The sequence below is a fragment of the Salmo trutta genome, chromosome 6 (genome assembly GCF_901001165.1).
Source record: "Salmo trutta chromosome 6, fSalTru1.1, whole genome shotgun sequence".
Lineage (NCBI taxonomy): Eukaryota > Metazoa > Chordata > Actinopteri > Salmoniformes > Salmonidae > Salmo > Salmo trutta.
The window spans coordinates 51913155-51929720 of record NC_042962.1 but is presented as its reverse complement, the minus strand read 5'-3'; the positions used below and the strand labels follow the sequence as shown (position 1 = coordinate 51929720).

Below are 16566 nucleotides of genomic sequence, written 5' to 3'. Positions count from 1 at the left end.
TTCTATTACAGTTTTGAAGGCAGTTTAACTCCATCCGGTACATTCTATTACTGTTTTGAAGGCAGTTTAAAACCTGTTGGGGCTAGGGGGCAGTATTGAGAATTCTGGAAAAAATATGTGCCCATTTTTAACTGCTTCCTACACCAACTCAGAAGCTAGAATATGCATATTATTGTTCAGGTTTGGATAGAAAACAGTCTGAATTTTCTAAAACTGTTTGAATGGTGTCTGTGAGTATAACAGAACTCCTATGGCAGGCAAAAACCTGACAAGGTTTCATGCAGGAAGTGGCCTGTCTGACAAGGAGTCGTTCTTCTTGCCTCTGTTTATTGAAGAGTAAGGATCTTAGCTGTAACGTGACAATTCCTAGGGCTCCAATAGGCTCTCAGAACCCGGGAAAAACCTGAACGATGACGAGGCAGCCTCTGGCTGAAACACATTATCGCCTTTGCCAAGTGGCCGATCAGAGGACAATGGAATGAGGCGCGTGCGCGATTCGACCCCGTGGAGTATTTTCATTCGGCTGTTTAGCTCATTGCAGATTCCCGGTCGGAATATTATCGCTTTTCTACAAGATAAATTGCATAAAAATTGATTTTAAACAGCGGTTGACATGCTTCGAAGTACGGTAATGGAATATTTAGAATTTTTTTGTCACGTTCTGCGCCATGCGGCGAACGTGATTTAGCATTCTGATAGTGTCTAGAACGCACAAACAAAACGTCGCTGATGGAACATAACGATGGATTATTTGGGACCAAACCTACATTTGTTATTGAAGTAGAAGTCCTGGGAGTGCATTCTGACGAAGAACAGGAAAGGTAAGACCATTTTTCTTATAGGAAATGTGATTTTGGTGAAGGCTAAACTGGGTGGGTGTCTAAATAGCTAGCCCGTAATGGCTGGGCTATGTACTTAGAATATTGCAAAATGTGCATCATCCGAAAAGCTATTTTAAAATTGGACATATCGAGTGCATAGAGGAGTAATGTATCTATAATTCTTAAAATAATTGTTATGCTTTTTGTGAACGTTTATCGTGAGTAATTTAGCAAATTGTTAGTAAATTCCCCGGAAGTTTGCGGGGGTATGCTTTTTCTGAACGTCACATGCTAATGTAAAAAGCTGTTTTTTGATAGAAATATGAACTTGATTGAACAGACATGCATGTATTGTATAACATAATGTCCTAGGTGTGTCATCTGATGAAGATCATAAAAGGTTAGTGCTGCATTTAGCTGTGGTTTGGGTTTTGTGACATTATATGCTAGCTTGAAAAATGGGTGTCTGATTATTTCTGGCTGGGCACTCTCCTGACATAATCTAATGTTTTGCTTTCGTTGTAAAGCCTTTTTGAAATCGGACAGTGTGGTTAGATTAACGAGAGTCTTGTCTTTAAATAGCTGTAAAATAGTCATATGTTTGAGAAATTGAAGTAATAGTATTTCAAACGTTTCAAAAATCGCGCCACTGGATTCAAGTGGCTGTTACGTAGGTGGGACGAATTCGTCCCACCTGCGCCAGAGAGGTTAACTCCATCCGGTACGTTCTATTACAGTTTTCTCATTCGCTTTGGCCATTTTTTTTTTAAAGTCTGAACATTCTCTAAACTGTAAGTGCAATTGTCACAACTGTTTTATGGGACATCACAACTCTATTGCATGTCTGCAAAATGTAGTAACTCACCCAAAACATTTAATTCATGCTTCAAAACCTAGTTATTGTGTCAGTAAATTGGCCAATGCCACCAAAATGAAACCTTTTTTTTGTCATCGTGTGAGCCATACTGTTCAACATGTTTAGATGTTTTTTTACCATGTTTGTTATATACACATGTCAGTTTTGTTCCACTTTTTTGTTGACCCTGACAGTTTACTGTACTATACCAGAACGTGCTATTATTTTTAGATACCGATTTCAACAGTAGGTAAATGTTTACTGGGAAAAGTCAATACTCTAGTACACAGAAAAAGGATATGCACATTTGTATGTATACAGTACATTTACTTTTGTACAGTAGCAATGTGTTACATGTTAACAGAAAATTCACATTTGCATGTCAATTTTTACATATTTCTTACATGTGAAGTCATATATAGTGAACGGAAAATTTGCCAGAAAACGACATCCATGAAAGAAAAAAAAACCTGCAACAATGAAAAAACCTGCGGTGGTTCTGCACATTTTTTGAAATAAATTGTACCTCCTCACAGTACATAACACTACAAGTTCCCATCTTCTTGGTGGACATCCTGTCGCTTTTGTTGGTCTGGACAGAGACTTTCGTCAAAATCACGTCTGATGTTTTCCCTTGCGATGGACCGGGGGAAAAATCTCCCTGTGTGGCGCAACCATCCCCTGCAATGATCGCCTGTGATGTCCTCACAAGCAGCATTCATGGCATCTAACAGAGACGTCTGATCTTGTGCCCGATAGTCATACACTTTCCACCTCCATGCTGAACAAACCTCTTCTATCGGTTTCAGGAATGAGGAGGATGGTGGAAGTGGCTCCATGGTAATCCTTTCATGTGCAGCAAACCATTACTTAACAATGTTGGTTCTGTGGAAGCTGACATTATCCCACACAATTACATAATATGGCAAATCTGGTCTAACTAAACCTCTTTGGTGTTCTGGTATCAGGTCTCTGTAAAGTGCATTTAGGAAGGCCAGGAGAAGTTGGGTGTTATAGGGCCCAATGTGTGGAATATGTGTGTGATCACACCATTCTCAGAAATGGCAGCACACATTGTAATACTGCCCCCACGTTGGCCTGCTGTGCCAATTGTGGCTCCGTGTCCAATGAGATTGCGGCCATGTCTCCTGGCTTTGGCCAGATTGAACCCAGCCGAGTCCACAAAAACAAGACTATGGGTCATTTCATGTCCTTCCAGCTCCATTATTCTTTATATAGTAACACAGAAACCAAATACAAAGTTAGTTTTACATAGCCTATTCTAGAATCAGACAGTTTAGTAAAGTAGAAATGTTTTCTGTTCTTATGGTTATCTACAACTTCAAGAAGTATATACAGGCATCATTGAAGTACAGTAAAACTCCCTGTACAATATACCATGTGCACACCAATGGTTTACCTGGACATACTGGTACCACAGCTCCTACCTGGACATACTGGTACCACAGCCATACCTGGGCATACTGGTACCACAGCTCCTACCTGGACATACTGGTACCACAGCCATACCTGGACATACTGGTACCACAGCTCCTACCTGGACATACTGGTACCACAGCTCCTACCTGGACATACTGGTACCACAGCTCCTACCTGGACATACTGGTACCGCAGCTCCTACCTGGACATACTGGTACCGCAGCTCCTACCTGGACATACTGGTACCACAGCTCCTACCTGGACATACTGGTACCACAGCTCCTACCTGGACATACTGGTACCACAGCTCCTACCTGGACTTCCTGGTATCACAGCTCCTACCTGGACATACTGGTACCGCATCTCCTACCTGGACACACTGGACATACTGCTGCTCTGCCACCAGCACGAGGTCGTTGTGCAGTCCTATATATGACATGTAGAATTCACTAATAGACAATGTTACAGATTGTATATCCATTCAAATTGTGCTGTATTACTGTATATTCCTCATACAAATCTTATGGTACATTGTGATTTTCAGACTTGCATTTACCTTTACAATAGTTGCTGTATTGTTGTGAATGAAATGCTGTAACAAAAGTAAAGAACAAGTACATATTTACCTGTTGCCCCTACGGAATTTTTGCAAAATTGATGACACTGTGGACTTGTTTACATTAGGCTGTACTCTCCGACCAGCCTCTTCCATTGTCAGACCATGGTTTATGACACTGTGGACCTGTTTACATTAGGCTGTACTCTCCGACCAGCCTCTTCCATTGTCAGACCATGGTTATGACACTGTGGACCTGTTTATATTAGGCTGTACTCTCCGACCAGCCGCTTCATTGTCAGACCATGGTTTATGACACTGTGGACCTGTTTATATTAGGCTGTACTCTCCGACCAGCCTCTTCCATTGTCAGACCATGGTTTATGACACTGTGGACCTGTTTATATTAGGCTGTACTCTCCGACCAGCCTCTTCCATTGTCAGACCATGGTTTATGACACTGTGGACCTGTTTACATTAGGCTGTACTCTCCGACCAGCCTCTTCCATTGTCAGACCATGGTTTATGACACTGTGGACCTGTTTATATTAGGCTGTACTCTCCGACCAGCCTCTTCCATTGTCAGACCATGGTTTATGACACTGTGGACCTGTTTATATTAGGCTGTACTCTCCGACCAGCCTCTTCCATTGTCAGACCATGGTTTATGACACTGTGGACCTGTTTACATTAGGCTGTACTCTCTGACCAGTCTCTTCCATTGTCAGACCATGGTTTATGACACTGTGGACCTGTTTACATTAGGCTGTACTCTCTGACCAGTCTCTTCCATTGTCAGACCATGGTTTATGACACTGTGGACCTGTTTATATTAGGCTGTACTCTCCGACCAGCCTCTTCCATTGTCAGACCATGGTTTATGACACTGTGGACCTGTTTACATTAGGCTGTACTCTCCGACCAGCCTCTTCCATTGTCAGACCATGGTTTATGACACTGTGGACCTGTTTATATTAGGCTGTACTCTCCGACCAGCCTCTTCCATTGTCAGACCATGGTTTATGATATGGTCCATAATTGTGGCTCTGATTTCATCAGGGACTTTTATTCTTTGCCTTCTACCTCTTCTTCTATTCTGTCTTCCCCCTAACACCACCACCACCATGCATTCTTACACACCTTCTTATCTCTCTTCCACCAGCATGTAGCTGCTGTTCAGCGTTGGGATGTTCCTCCATGTTCAGAAATGGTAGTGATCGTGCTGTGGGCAAGCTCCATATATAAGCTTCCTAACTTGATTGGTTGATTGGTAAGATTGTGATTCCTATTGCACTACTACGCCACCTGGCAGGTAATTTGCCAATTTATCAGACATCACAAACATTCCATGTCCTAGATATTGATGGAATATACATGTATGTCTGACTGATTTTGATCATTGAATGGATCATTTTGACTGTGGCGGCTCACACGATGACAGAATGTTTAGGAGTTGTGAAGAGTATGACAGTTTCACTGAGAATCAACTCAGCAGCTTTATCAGCAAGCCATGTGCATGTAGTTATTGTACAAATTGTAGACAATTGTACTTCCTCTTTTGCACACATGTGCCAAAACACGTGGAATTTGGTTTTCACACCAGAAATTCAAATCCGGTGTGAACAAGAAACTAATTGTTCAGAGATTTGAACTTACTGTTTTGAAAAAAAATGATTGTCATTCGAGAATTGAGCCAAAGCGATTGAGAAAAACTGTAAACGTCTGGAGACGTGGGGAATTAAGAGTAAATGAAATCATTTAGCGTAACACAACACTAGGGTAACTGGTTGGTTAGCCAACAGACTGTGTGAGGGTCTTACTTTAACATGTCCACTCCGTCTGGTGTGGTGGGTTGGTTGTAACGTCTCATGTAGTCATGCATGGCAGAGAAACTCTTCCTCATGTAGTCTTCTGCAGAGCTCTCTCTGACTGTCCCAAACCTGAACCCACGGGATGGGTGGTGCAGCTGAGGGGGGACGGGAGAGGGAGAGAGGGGGAGGGGAGGGAGGAAGAGGGGGATTATTTTAAGGTAAGGAGAATACATTAAGAAAAGGAGGTTGATATGCACATCCGTACATTGAGAATACTGGTGCAGGGCTAAAAAGTATTCCATATAAAGAAACGAGAGGTCCGTACACAGAATATTGCTTCTCCCCAGTGGGAGAATGTTACAATATTTCAACTTCAACAGTCTTCGTCATGTCTGACAGGTATCAAGGTTGAAACATTGTATTTTTGGTTTCAGGAATAAACCACTGGTGGGAGAAGCAATATTCTGTGTATGGGCCTCTCTCTTTTTATTTACAAGGAGAATACATTTAACTCATTGTGTAAGTCATGTCAGCTACTGTAACTATACCTGATCTAGTCTGTTATGTCATATTCAGTCATGTTCATTTCCACATTGTAACTCGTGTTTGTGTGTGTGTTTGCATGTAAGTGCGTGCGTGTGTATGTATGTGTGTGTACATGCCTACCTGTGTGTGTGCGCACCGCCGTGTGTGTGTGTATACCTTCTCGTCATGAATCCCAGACACCTGTTCAAAGGTTTTCTCCCCCACCATGACAGCAGCCAGGTTAGCTGTATAACTGGACAACACCAGCAGACAGAAGATAGCCCACAGGTTCATCAGGAACCTACTGGTCCAACACTTAGGAGTCTGGAGAGGAGGGAGAGAGAGGGAGGGGGAGAGAAAGAAAGAGGGAGGGAAGGATGGATGGAGAGAGAGAGAGAAAGAGGGAGGGAAGGATGGATGGAGAGAGAGAAAGAGTAGAGAGAGAGAGAGAGAAAGAGAGAAAGAGAAAGAGACAGAGACAGAGAGAGAGAGTGTAGACATACTTGGTTAATTTGATTATTCAAACCTCTTCCTCCATCCCTCCCCCTCCATCCCTCCCCTCCTCCCTCCATCCCTCCCCTCCTCCCTCCATCCCTCCCACAGTACCTTAGTAGCGACAGTGCGTCCAAACAGGATGGCGTAACAGAGGTTGAGGGCTGAGGAGTAGGAGAACACTCTGAGTCTGTTCCTGCCATGAGGAGTCATACCTGGATCAACACAACACAGGAGTCAGCTGTGTGTGTGTGTGTGTGTGTGTAGGATCACAATGACAAACAGAGTTGTAAAGATCCCAACCACCCACAGCTGTGTGTGTGTGTGTGTGTGTGTGTGTGTGTGTGTGTGTGTGTGTGTGTGTGTGTGTGTGTGTGTGTAGGAGCACAATGACAAACAGAGTTGTAAAGGTCCCAACCACCCACAGCTGTGTGTGTAGATGAGTCATAGCAGTATCCACTGAGATTTAGGTCACAGACTAATAACATGACAGGCCTTGGATGACAGGCCATAAGTGGTATTTTAGTTTTCTCACCAAAGGGACTGTTCCACTCATAGACGGTGAGGAAGAGTGCGGTAAGATGAAGAGTGACGAAGATGCCCACCCACATGGACCAATGGAGAGGCCACATGAAGGCCCCAATAGGGGCTGATGTGTCCTGGCTACGCACCTGGTAGTCAAGACACACATACACACACATTATAAACTGTATGTCCACACACACACACACACACACCCCACTCACCAGTATCCCCAGAGAGGTAGAGTAGAATGGAGAGGTGAAGTCTATAACTCTGCTCCTGGCTGAGTTGATGGAGAATGATGTCACAGCCATGTCTGCTGTTCCACTCAGCAGGTCTCCCACCTAATATGAGAAAACAGGAACATCGACAACCTTCAGGACACTGTTACACAAGCATTTAACAATCCTTCTGCAAACATTGTTCTTGGTTAGGTAACCAATCATGTCAAATATGCATGCAATCATATATATTATTGTACAAAAAAAAACTATTGAAGACAGACAGACAGACAGACAGACAGACAGACAGACAGACAGACAGACAGACAGACAGACAGACAGACGGGTAGATGACGTACCAGACCGGTCCACCTCCCAGTGCTGCTCATCGCTCCGTACTTCCCGTCTCCCACGATGTAAAGGTCAAAGGTGAACTTCAGATCCTCCGACAGCTTCTCCAACAGGTCAATAACGTAACCATAGCAACACTTCCGCAGGTCCTCTGTTGGGTCTGGGGTTATGGTCAGGACAGGACAGGACAGGGACAGGAAGGGTTAGTCCTGGTCTACTGGTCTGGAGAGATGTACTGTAGGTATTGTGTACTGTAGGTATACTCACTGTGGTCAGTAGTGGTAGCAGTTGTATTGGTCTGGTGCAGGTGACAGAACAGTGAGTCCAGTAGATATGAGCGGTTAGTCCTCGGGTCCAGACAGAGCTGACCAGCGGGACACAGCCCATCCTCATCCACCTCTCTAGTGAACACGAAAGGATGCTCCACCAGGGTCACCACCCTTAATCTCTGGCCTGCCATCTGCAGCCCCGGCCTCCATCTCCCTCCAGGACTGTTGTCTCTGTCCCTATCCCCACTCTGGACCCCTAACCCAGACCCTGTCCTCCTCCCCGGGGCCTAGCCCCAGGCCAGCCCCGACCCCCAGCCCCAACAACCCCCCGTCCAGCTGTAGGCGCCCGGTGGTCCAGTGGGCCACGGTGACCCAGGACGGCTGGCCAAGAGGACCTCTCTTCAGGCTCCACACGTGGTACAGCTGGGAGGAGAGGACCTGGGAGAGAGCAGGTGCCACGCGGACCGCGCCCGTAGAACCCTGGAACGACGTGTTGGAGAGGAACCTGGAGAGGAGAGAGAGAGAGAGAGAGAGAGAGAGAGAGAGAGAGAGAGAGAGAGAGAGAGAGAGAGAGAGAGAGAGAGAGAGAGAGAGAGAGAGAGAGAGAGAGAGAGAGAGAGAGAGAGAGAGAGAGAGAGAGAGAGAGAGAGAGAGAGAGAGAGAGAGAGAGAGAGAGAGAGAGAGAGAGAGAGAGAGAGAGAGATAGAGAGAGAGAGAGAGAGAGAGAGAGAGAGAGAGGGAGGAAGTTATAGTTTGAACATGTAGACAGATACAGATACCCAGTCTGTTCATTCAGATTGGCTGGGTGTAATAATTGGTTGGCTGTTCCAGTCAGTCTCATTATTTTAAGTTAATGCAGTAGAGAGAGAGAGAAATTCTATCTATCTGCCCACGCACATGCACGCATGTAAGCACACACACACACACACACACACACACACACACACACACACACACACACACACACACACACACACACACAGAGAGAGAGTGTTCTTATTACTATGAGTTAATGCAGTTCATTGTGGTTGTTTCTATCTAACTGGCCCCAGCATCATTACTATTCCTCTCAGTCTCCACCCAGTCCTGACGCTGCTTTACCATGGAATACACTGGTACGCACGATTAACTCTCACACATATATCTGCTCTGGGTATCCAAACGTGCGGGGATCGTCTGAATATTAATCATGACGTCTGAATATTAACCAAGCATGGATTGTTGGGCGATGTCTGGGTCATTGGTTAGTCATTGGCCGATGTTTAGGTTATCGGTTGATCGCTGGGATGATGTCTAAATATTAACAATGCAGGGATCATTGGGTTAAGTCTGCAAGTTCGAATGGTTCATTAAAACTCCTAAAACTGTTTCACATTTCAAAATGGATGCTGTGTGTGTGTGTGTGTGTGTGTGTGTATGTGTGTGTGTGTGTGTGTGTGTGTGTGTGTGTGTGTGTGTGTGTGTGTGTGTGTGTGTGTGTGTGTGTGTGTGTGTGTGTGTAACTGCCGATTGTGTGTGACTGATGGTGACTTCCTTCCATTAACTCTGACAGCAGAGGAGGAAACATTAAAACTATGAATTAATACTGAGGTCGTTAACCCACCTTTACCCTCCACGCTGCACTGAATATCAATGTACCTATAGAGTGTGTGTCCTGTTTACAGCCCAACTGACTCATCAGATATCAGACTGGTTACAGACCTCCCCTCTCCCTCTCTCTCTCTCTCTCTCTCTCTCTCTCTCTCTCTCTCTCTCAAGCTGTCCTTCTTGCTCTCTCTCTCTCTTCAGTTGATTTGCCAGCTGTGTCTATTGAAGGGCTGTATGGTCAACACCCTGTTTGATCTCCTCTCCTCCTCTCTCCTGTCCTCTCCTCCTCTCTCCTTAACGCACTTCTTTCTTCTCCTCCTCTCTCCTTTCCTCTCCTCCTCTCTCCTTTCCTCTCCTCCTCTCTCCTTTACTCACTCCTTTCCTCTGCTCCTCTCTCCTTTCCTCTCCTCCTCTCTCCTTTACTCTCCTCCTCTCTCCTTTACTCTCCTCCTCTCTCCTTTACTCTCCTCCTCTCTCCTTCCTCTCCTTCTCCTCTTTCACCCCGCTCCATATTGTGGGTAGAAGTGTTGTAGTGGAATGTTGTTGTTCTAAACAGAAAGAAGGCCGAGGGACAGCGTGTAGCTTCACACACTTTGTTGAGAAAACGTAAAGACCATTTATGCTTCTTGTAGAATCCAAGGCCTGTCATGTTATTAGTCTTTGACCTAAATCTCAGTGGATACTGCTATGACTTACAGCCATGTCATCATCTACAGTACACACACAGCTGTGGGTGGTTGGGACCTTTACAACTCTGTTTGTCATTGTGATCCTAAACACACACACACACACACACACACACACACACACACACACACACACACACACACACACACACACACACACATGTTTAACGAAAACAGACAGACAGACACACTAAAACACACAGTATCTGTAATCTGGCTATGTTTCCAACAAAATCACCAAGTGTTTGTAGGTTTAACTCTGAAAAAATCCTGCTTCCTTTCCTCATTTCCTCCCTCACTCAACCCTCCATCTATCCCTCTCTCCCTCAGGCATTGGGAGGTTAACTGCATTTCCTACCGGAAGTCTAACTTCCACTACTTTGTAATACACACTGGCCCTGTCAGAAACAACACTGGCTGTACCTATGTAAAGCTGTTAGACAGAACACTGGCTCGATGCAAAGCTGTAAGACACAACACTGGCTCGATCTATTTAAAGATGTCACAAACAACACTCTCTCTATCCAGGTGAAACAGTTAGACAGAACACTGGTTCTATCTATGTAAAGCCGTCAGACAGAACACTGGCTCTATCTATGTAAAGCTGTTAGACAGAACACTGGCTCTATCTATGTAAAGCTGTTAGACAGAACACTGGCTCTATCTATGTAAAGCTGTTAGACAGAACACTGGCTCTATCTATGTAAAGCTGTTAGGCAGAACACTGGCTCTATCTATGGAAAGCTGTCAGACAGAACACTGGCTCAATCTATGTAAAGCTGTCAGACAGAACACTGGCTCTATCTATGTAAAGCTGTTAGACAGAACACTGGCTCTATCTATGTAAAGCTGTTAGATTGAGCCAGTGTTCTGTCTATGTAAAGCTGTCAGAAAGAACACTGCCTCTTTCTATGTAAAGCTGTTAGACACAACACTGGCTCTTTCTATGTAAAGCTGTTAGACAGAACACTGGCTCAATCTATGTAAAGCTGTCAGACAGAACACTGCCTCTTTCTATGTAAAGCTGTTAGACACAACACTGGCTCTTTCTATGTAAAGCTGTTAGACAGAACACTGGCTCTATCTATGTAAAGCTGTTAGACAGAACACTGGCTCAATCTATGTAAAGCTGTCAGACAGAACACTGGCTCTATCTATGTATAGCTGTCAGACAGAACACTGGCTCTATCTATGTAAAGCTGTTTGACTGAACACTGGCTCTATCTATGTAAAGCTGTTAGACAGAACACTGGTTCTATCTATGTAAAGTTGTCAGACAGAACACTGGCTCTATCTAGGTAAAGCTGTTAGACAGAACACTGGCTCTATCTAGGTAAAGCTGTTAGACAGAACACTGGCTCTTTCTATGTAAAGCTGTTAGACAGAACACTGGCTCTTTCTATGTAAAGCTGTTAGACAGAACACTGGCTATATCTATGTAAAGTTGTCAGACAGAACACTGGCTCAATCTATGTAAAGCTGTCAGACAGAACACTGCCTCTGTCTATGTAAAGCTGTCAGACAGAACACTGGCTCTATCTATGTAAAGCTGTTAGACAGAACACTGGCTCTTTCTATGTAAAGCTGTTAGACAGAACCCTGGCTCTTTCTATGTAAAGCTGTTAGACAGAACACTGGCTATATCTATGTAAAGTTGTCAGACAGAACACTGGCTCTATCTATGTAAAGCTGTCAGACAGAACACTGGTTCTATCTATGTAAAGCTGTTTGACTGAACACTGGCTCTATCTATGTAAAGCTGTTAGACAGAACACTGGCTCAATCTATGTAAAGCTGTCAGACAGAACACTGCCTCTTTCTATGTAAAGCTGTTAGACACAACACTGGCTCTTTCTATGTAAAGCTGTTAGACAGAACACTGCCCCTATCTATGTAAAGCTGTCAGACAGAACACTGCCTCTATCTATGTAAAGCTGTCAGAGAGAACACTGGTTTTATCTATGTAAAGCTGTTTGACTGAACACTGGCTCTATCTATGTAAAGCTGTTAGACAGAACACTGGTTCTATCTATGTATAGCTGTCAGACAGAACACTGGCTCTATCTATGTATAGCTGTCAGACAGAACACTGGCTCTTTCTATGTAAAGCTGTCAGACAGAACACTGGCTCTTTCTATGTAAAGCTGTTAGACACAACACTGGCTATATCTAGGTAAAGCTGTCAGACAGAACACTGCCCCTATCTATGTAAAGCTGTCAGACAGAACACTGCCTCTATCTATGTAAAGCTGTCAGACAGAACACTGGTTTTATCTATGTAAAGCTGTTTGACTGAACACTGGCTCTATCTATGTAAAGCTGTTAGACAGAACACTGGTTCTATCTATGTAAAGTTGTCAGACAGAACACTGGCTCTATCTAGGTAAAGCTGTTAGACAGAACACTGGCTCTATCTAGGTAAAGCTGTTAGACAGAACACTGGCTCTTTCTATGTAAAGCTGTTAGACAGAACACTGGCTCTTTCTATGTAAAGCTGTTAGACAGAACACTGGCTATATCTATGTAAAGCTGTCAGACAGAACACTGCCTCTGTCTATGTAAAGCTGTCAGACAGAACACTGGCTCTATCTATGTAAAGCTGTTAGACAGAACACTGGCTCTTTCTATGTAAAGCTGTTAGACAGAACACTGGCTCTTTCTATGTAAAGCTGTTAGACAGAACACTGGCTATATCTATGTAAAGCTGTCAGACAGAACACTGGTTCTATCTATGTAAAGCTGTTTGACTGAACACTGGCTCTATCTATGTAAAGCTGTTAGACAGAACACTGGCTCAATCTCTGTAAAGCTGTCAGACAGAACACTGCCTCTTTCTATGTAAAGCTGTTAGACACAACACTGGCTCTTTCTATGTAAAGCTGTTAGACAGAACACTGGCTCTATCTATGTAAAGCTGTTAGACAGAACACTGGCTCAATCTATGTAAAGCTGTCAGACAGAACACTGGCTCTATCTATGTATAGCTGTCAGACAGAACACTGGCTCTATCTATGTATAGCTGTCAGACAGAACACTGGCTCTTTCTATGTAAAGCTGTAAGACAGAACACTGGCTCTTTCTATGTAAAGCTGTTAGACACAACACTGGCTATATCTAGGTAAAGCTGTCAGACAGAACACTGCCCCTATCTATGTAAAGCTGTCAGACAGAACACTGCCTCTATCTATGTAAAGCTGTCAGACAGAACACTGGTTTTATCTATGTAAAGCTGTTTGACTGAACACTGGCTCTATCTAGGTAAAGCTGTTAGACAGAACACTGGCTCTTTCTATGTAAAGCTGTTAGACAGAACACTGGCTCTTTCTATGTAAAGCTGTTAGACAGAACACTGGCTATATCTATGTAAAGTTGTCAGACAGAACACTGGCTCAATCTATGTAAAGCTGTCAGACAGAACACTGCCTCTGTCTATATAAAGCTGTCAGACAGAACACTGGCTCTATCTATGTAAAGCTGTTAGACAGAACACTGGCTCTTTCTATGTAAAGGTGTTAGACAGAACACTGGCTCTTTCTATGTAAAGCTGTTAGACAGAACACTGGCTATATCTATGTAAAGTTGTCAGACAGAACACTGGCTCTATCTATGTAAAGCTGTCAGACAGAACACTGGTTCTATCTATGTAAAGCTGTTTGACTGAACACTGGCTCTATCTATGTAAAGCTGTCAGACAGAACACTGCCTCTGTCTATGTAAAGCTGTCAGACAGAACACTGGCTCTATCTATGTAAAGCTGTCAGACAGAACACTGCCTCTGTCTATGTAAAGCTGTTAGGCAGAACACTGGCTCTATCTATGTAAATATGTCACAAACAACACAGGCTCTATCTATCTGAAGATGTCAGACAGAAAACTGGCTCTATCTATGTAAAGATGTTAGACACACTGTTATTCCTGTCTTTGTAATGGTGTCAATAAAGCTTTGTATAGCTGTCTAAAGCTAATCTAGCCACAGTCCCAAGCCTTCAGTCTATCTACAGTCTGTCCAGGTCTGTCTGTGTATTCTCAGGCTTGGCATGGATTATAAATGGGACAGGTCCTCTCAGACTCCATTCTATCATCTGGTGCCAATGACTGGAGGAGGGGTGAGAGATGTGTGTGTACAATATATCTACCTGGCCAGGTATTGTCCAGACGAGGGCACTTCCTCTTTGTTAGGTTTGTCGTAACAGTTGACCAGGTTCTGGATCAGAGCCAGGTCTGGCCTCACCTCACTGGCCGACGTCACCGCCTGGCCAATCAACCGCAGCGCGTCTCGGATGTAGAAGGTGATGGGCTTACGACCCACCTAGACACATACACACACACTTTTAAATGAGTTTTCAAAGATCTAATAAAATAAACCAATCAGCCAATCAATGAATCACCCAATCAACCAACCAACCAACCAACCAAATCAATGAATGAATAAATCAACCAATTAATAATCACCTCTCCATAAGCCAATAGGCCGAGGGGCCCGCCCAGCGAGAGGAGAGAGTCAGGTGACAGAGGGTTACCCATAATCCACTGCAGCGCGGGGAGCGAGGGAGCGAGACGCTGGGCGCAGCGGAGGACAGAAGAGAGACATTCTGGGTCGGAACCAAGGATGACCACGGAGGAGAGAGGAGAGGCGGAGCGAAGAAGACGATGGGAGAGGAGAGACAAGACCTCAGCTTCCCTCTTGTCTTCTCTGGTCTCATCACTTGTTTCTTCACCTCTCTCAGCCCCTCTTCCTTCCTCCCCTCTCTCCTCCCTCCTCTCCTCCTTCCCTCTCTCCTCCCTCCTCTCCTCTTTCCCTCTCTCCTCCCTCCTCTCCTCCCCTCCTATATGTGTAAGGTTGATGAGATCCAGTAGACTCCAGCTTGTTCCTTTCTGTGTCTCTAGATGTTTCAGTAGTCCCTCCCCCCTCTCCTCCCATCCAGGACACACCACAGCGACTCCCCCTCTACCCCCTTCCTGACGCCTGTCTCCCCCCTCTCTTCTCCCTTCACCCTCGGTCTCCCCCTCTACCCCCTGGAGAACAGAGAGCAGAAGGTTGGCCAGGCGAGAGGGTGGAACACGAACTGACATTTGGAGATGGAACCGGTTCTAGGGGAGAGAGAGAGAACAGAATGTTACTAGAACCAAACCATTCTGCAAGACTTTCAGAGAGTGATGTTCATAAATATTGAATGTTGTTGAATGGAGTGAAAGGCTCCTGAGTGAGCTACCTGTGCTCCCTTCTTCCAGACTCTACTGTCCAACCATGTCTTGTTGCTTTATGCCTACAGGCAAAGTCAAGGGGATGTTGCATATGTATACAGTATCTATGGGTTCAATAAGGAACACATACACACACCTTATGAATGTAGACAGAGTGAGGAAATCTGCTAGAAGTCTTCAGAGACACGACTGAATTAATACAGTATTTATACATATACTCATGGGGGGGTGTACAGGTCTGAATTAATACAGTATATATACATATACTCATGGGGGGTGTACAGGTCTGAATTAATACAGTATATATACATATACTCATGGGAGGTGTACAGGTCTGAATTAATACAGTATATATACATATACTCATGGGAGGTGTACAGGTTTGGATTAATACAGTATATATACATATACTCATGGGAGGTGTACAGGTTTGGATTAATACAGTATATATACATATACTCATGGGAGGTGTACAGGTCTGAATTAATACAGTATATATACATATACTCATGGGGGGTGTACAGGTCTGAAATTAATACAGTATATATACATATACTCATGGAGATGTACAGGTTTGGATTAATACAGTATATATACATATACTCATGGGAGGTGTACAGGTTTGGATTAATACAGTATATACATATACTCATGGGGGTGTACAGGTGTGTGTGTGTGTGTGTGTGTGTGTGTGTGTGGTGTGTGTGTGTGTGTGTGTGTGGTGTGTGTGTGTGTGTGTGTGTTCACTGCCCACTTTTAATGACTGATGTTTTAGTGAGTTCCTTGCTCATATATGATTTAGAGACAGAGACAGTTTTTAGTTGTTATATTTCACATTCCTCTGATTCAATCCCCCGGCTGTTCTACTCAGCAGAGATGTGGGGGTTGTACGAAAAAGTCGGTGGGTCGGTGTGGGGTGGAACAGTGTGTGAAAAATAGAAAGAGATATGAAGGGATGGAGGAAAGGAGGGATTGAGGGTGGAGGGGTGGGAGGGTGGAGGGATAGAGGGATGGAGGAATGGAGGGATTGAGGGTGGAGGGGTGGGAGGGTGGAGGGATAGAGGGATGGAGGGATGGAGGGAGTGAGGGTGGAGGGGTGGGAGGGTGGAGGGAATAGAGGGATGGAGAGATGGAGGGATGGGAGGGATGGAGAGATGGAGGGATGGAGGGATAGATGGAGGGATGGGAGGGTGGAGGGTTGGAGGGATGGAGAGATGTAGGGAT

General features: G+C 44.5%; 1 protein-coding gene and 1 long non-coding RNA gene across 2 annotated transcripts in view; both read right to left on the bottom strand.

The window, feature by feature from the left end:
• LOC115195153 (glutamate receptor ionotropic, NMDA 3B) overlaps positions 1–14883 on the bottom strand; it is a gene marked incomplete at its 5' end in the record, with an annotated part of 33527 nt that extends 18644 nt beyond the window's left edge. Inside the window, 10 exons of the mRNA XM_029754955.1 lie at positions 5494–5639; positions 6187–6333; positions 6616–6716; positions 7037–7172; positions 7248–7367; positions 7604–7746; positions 7863–8074; positions 8187–8369; positions 14274–14446; positions 14590–14883. Of these exons, the coding sequence (XP_029610815.1) occupies positions 5494–5639; positions 6187–6333; positions 6616–6716; positions 7037–7172; positions 7248–7367; positions 7604–7746; positions 7863–8074; positions 8187–8369; positions 14274–14446; positions 14590–14883 (1655 nt within the window). The remainder of the gene's footprint in view (positions 1–5493; positions 5640–6186; positions 6334–6615; positions 6717–7036; positions 7173–7247; positions 7368–7603; positions 7747–7862; positions 8075–8186; positions 8370–14273; positions 14447–14589) is intronic.
• On the bottom strand, positions 2355–3742 carry LOC115196230 (uncharacterized). Its single transcript, XR_003878820.1, has 3 exons — positions 3674–3742; positions 3488–3543; positions 2355–2906 (listed from the first exon to the last, which is right to left on the bottom strand). It is a non-coding gene; the product is annotated as an uncharacterized LOC115196230 (long non-coding RNA).
• Positions 14884–16566: the final 1683 nt, after the last annotated feature.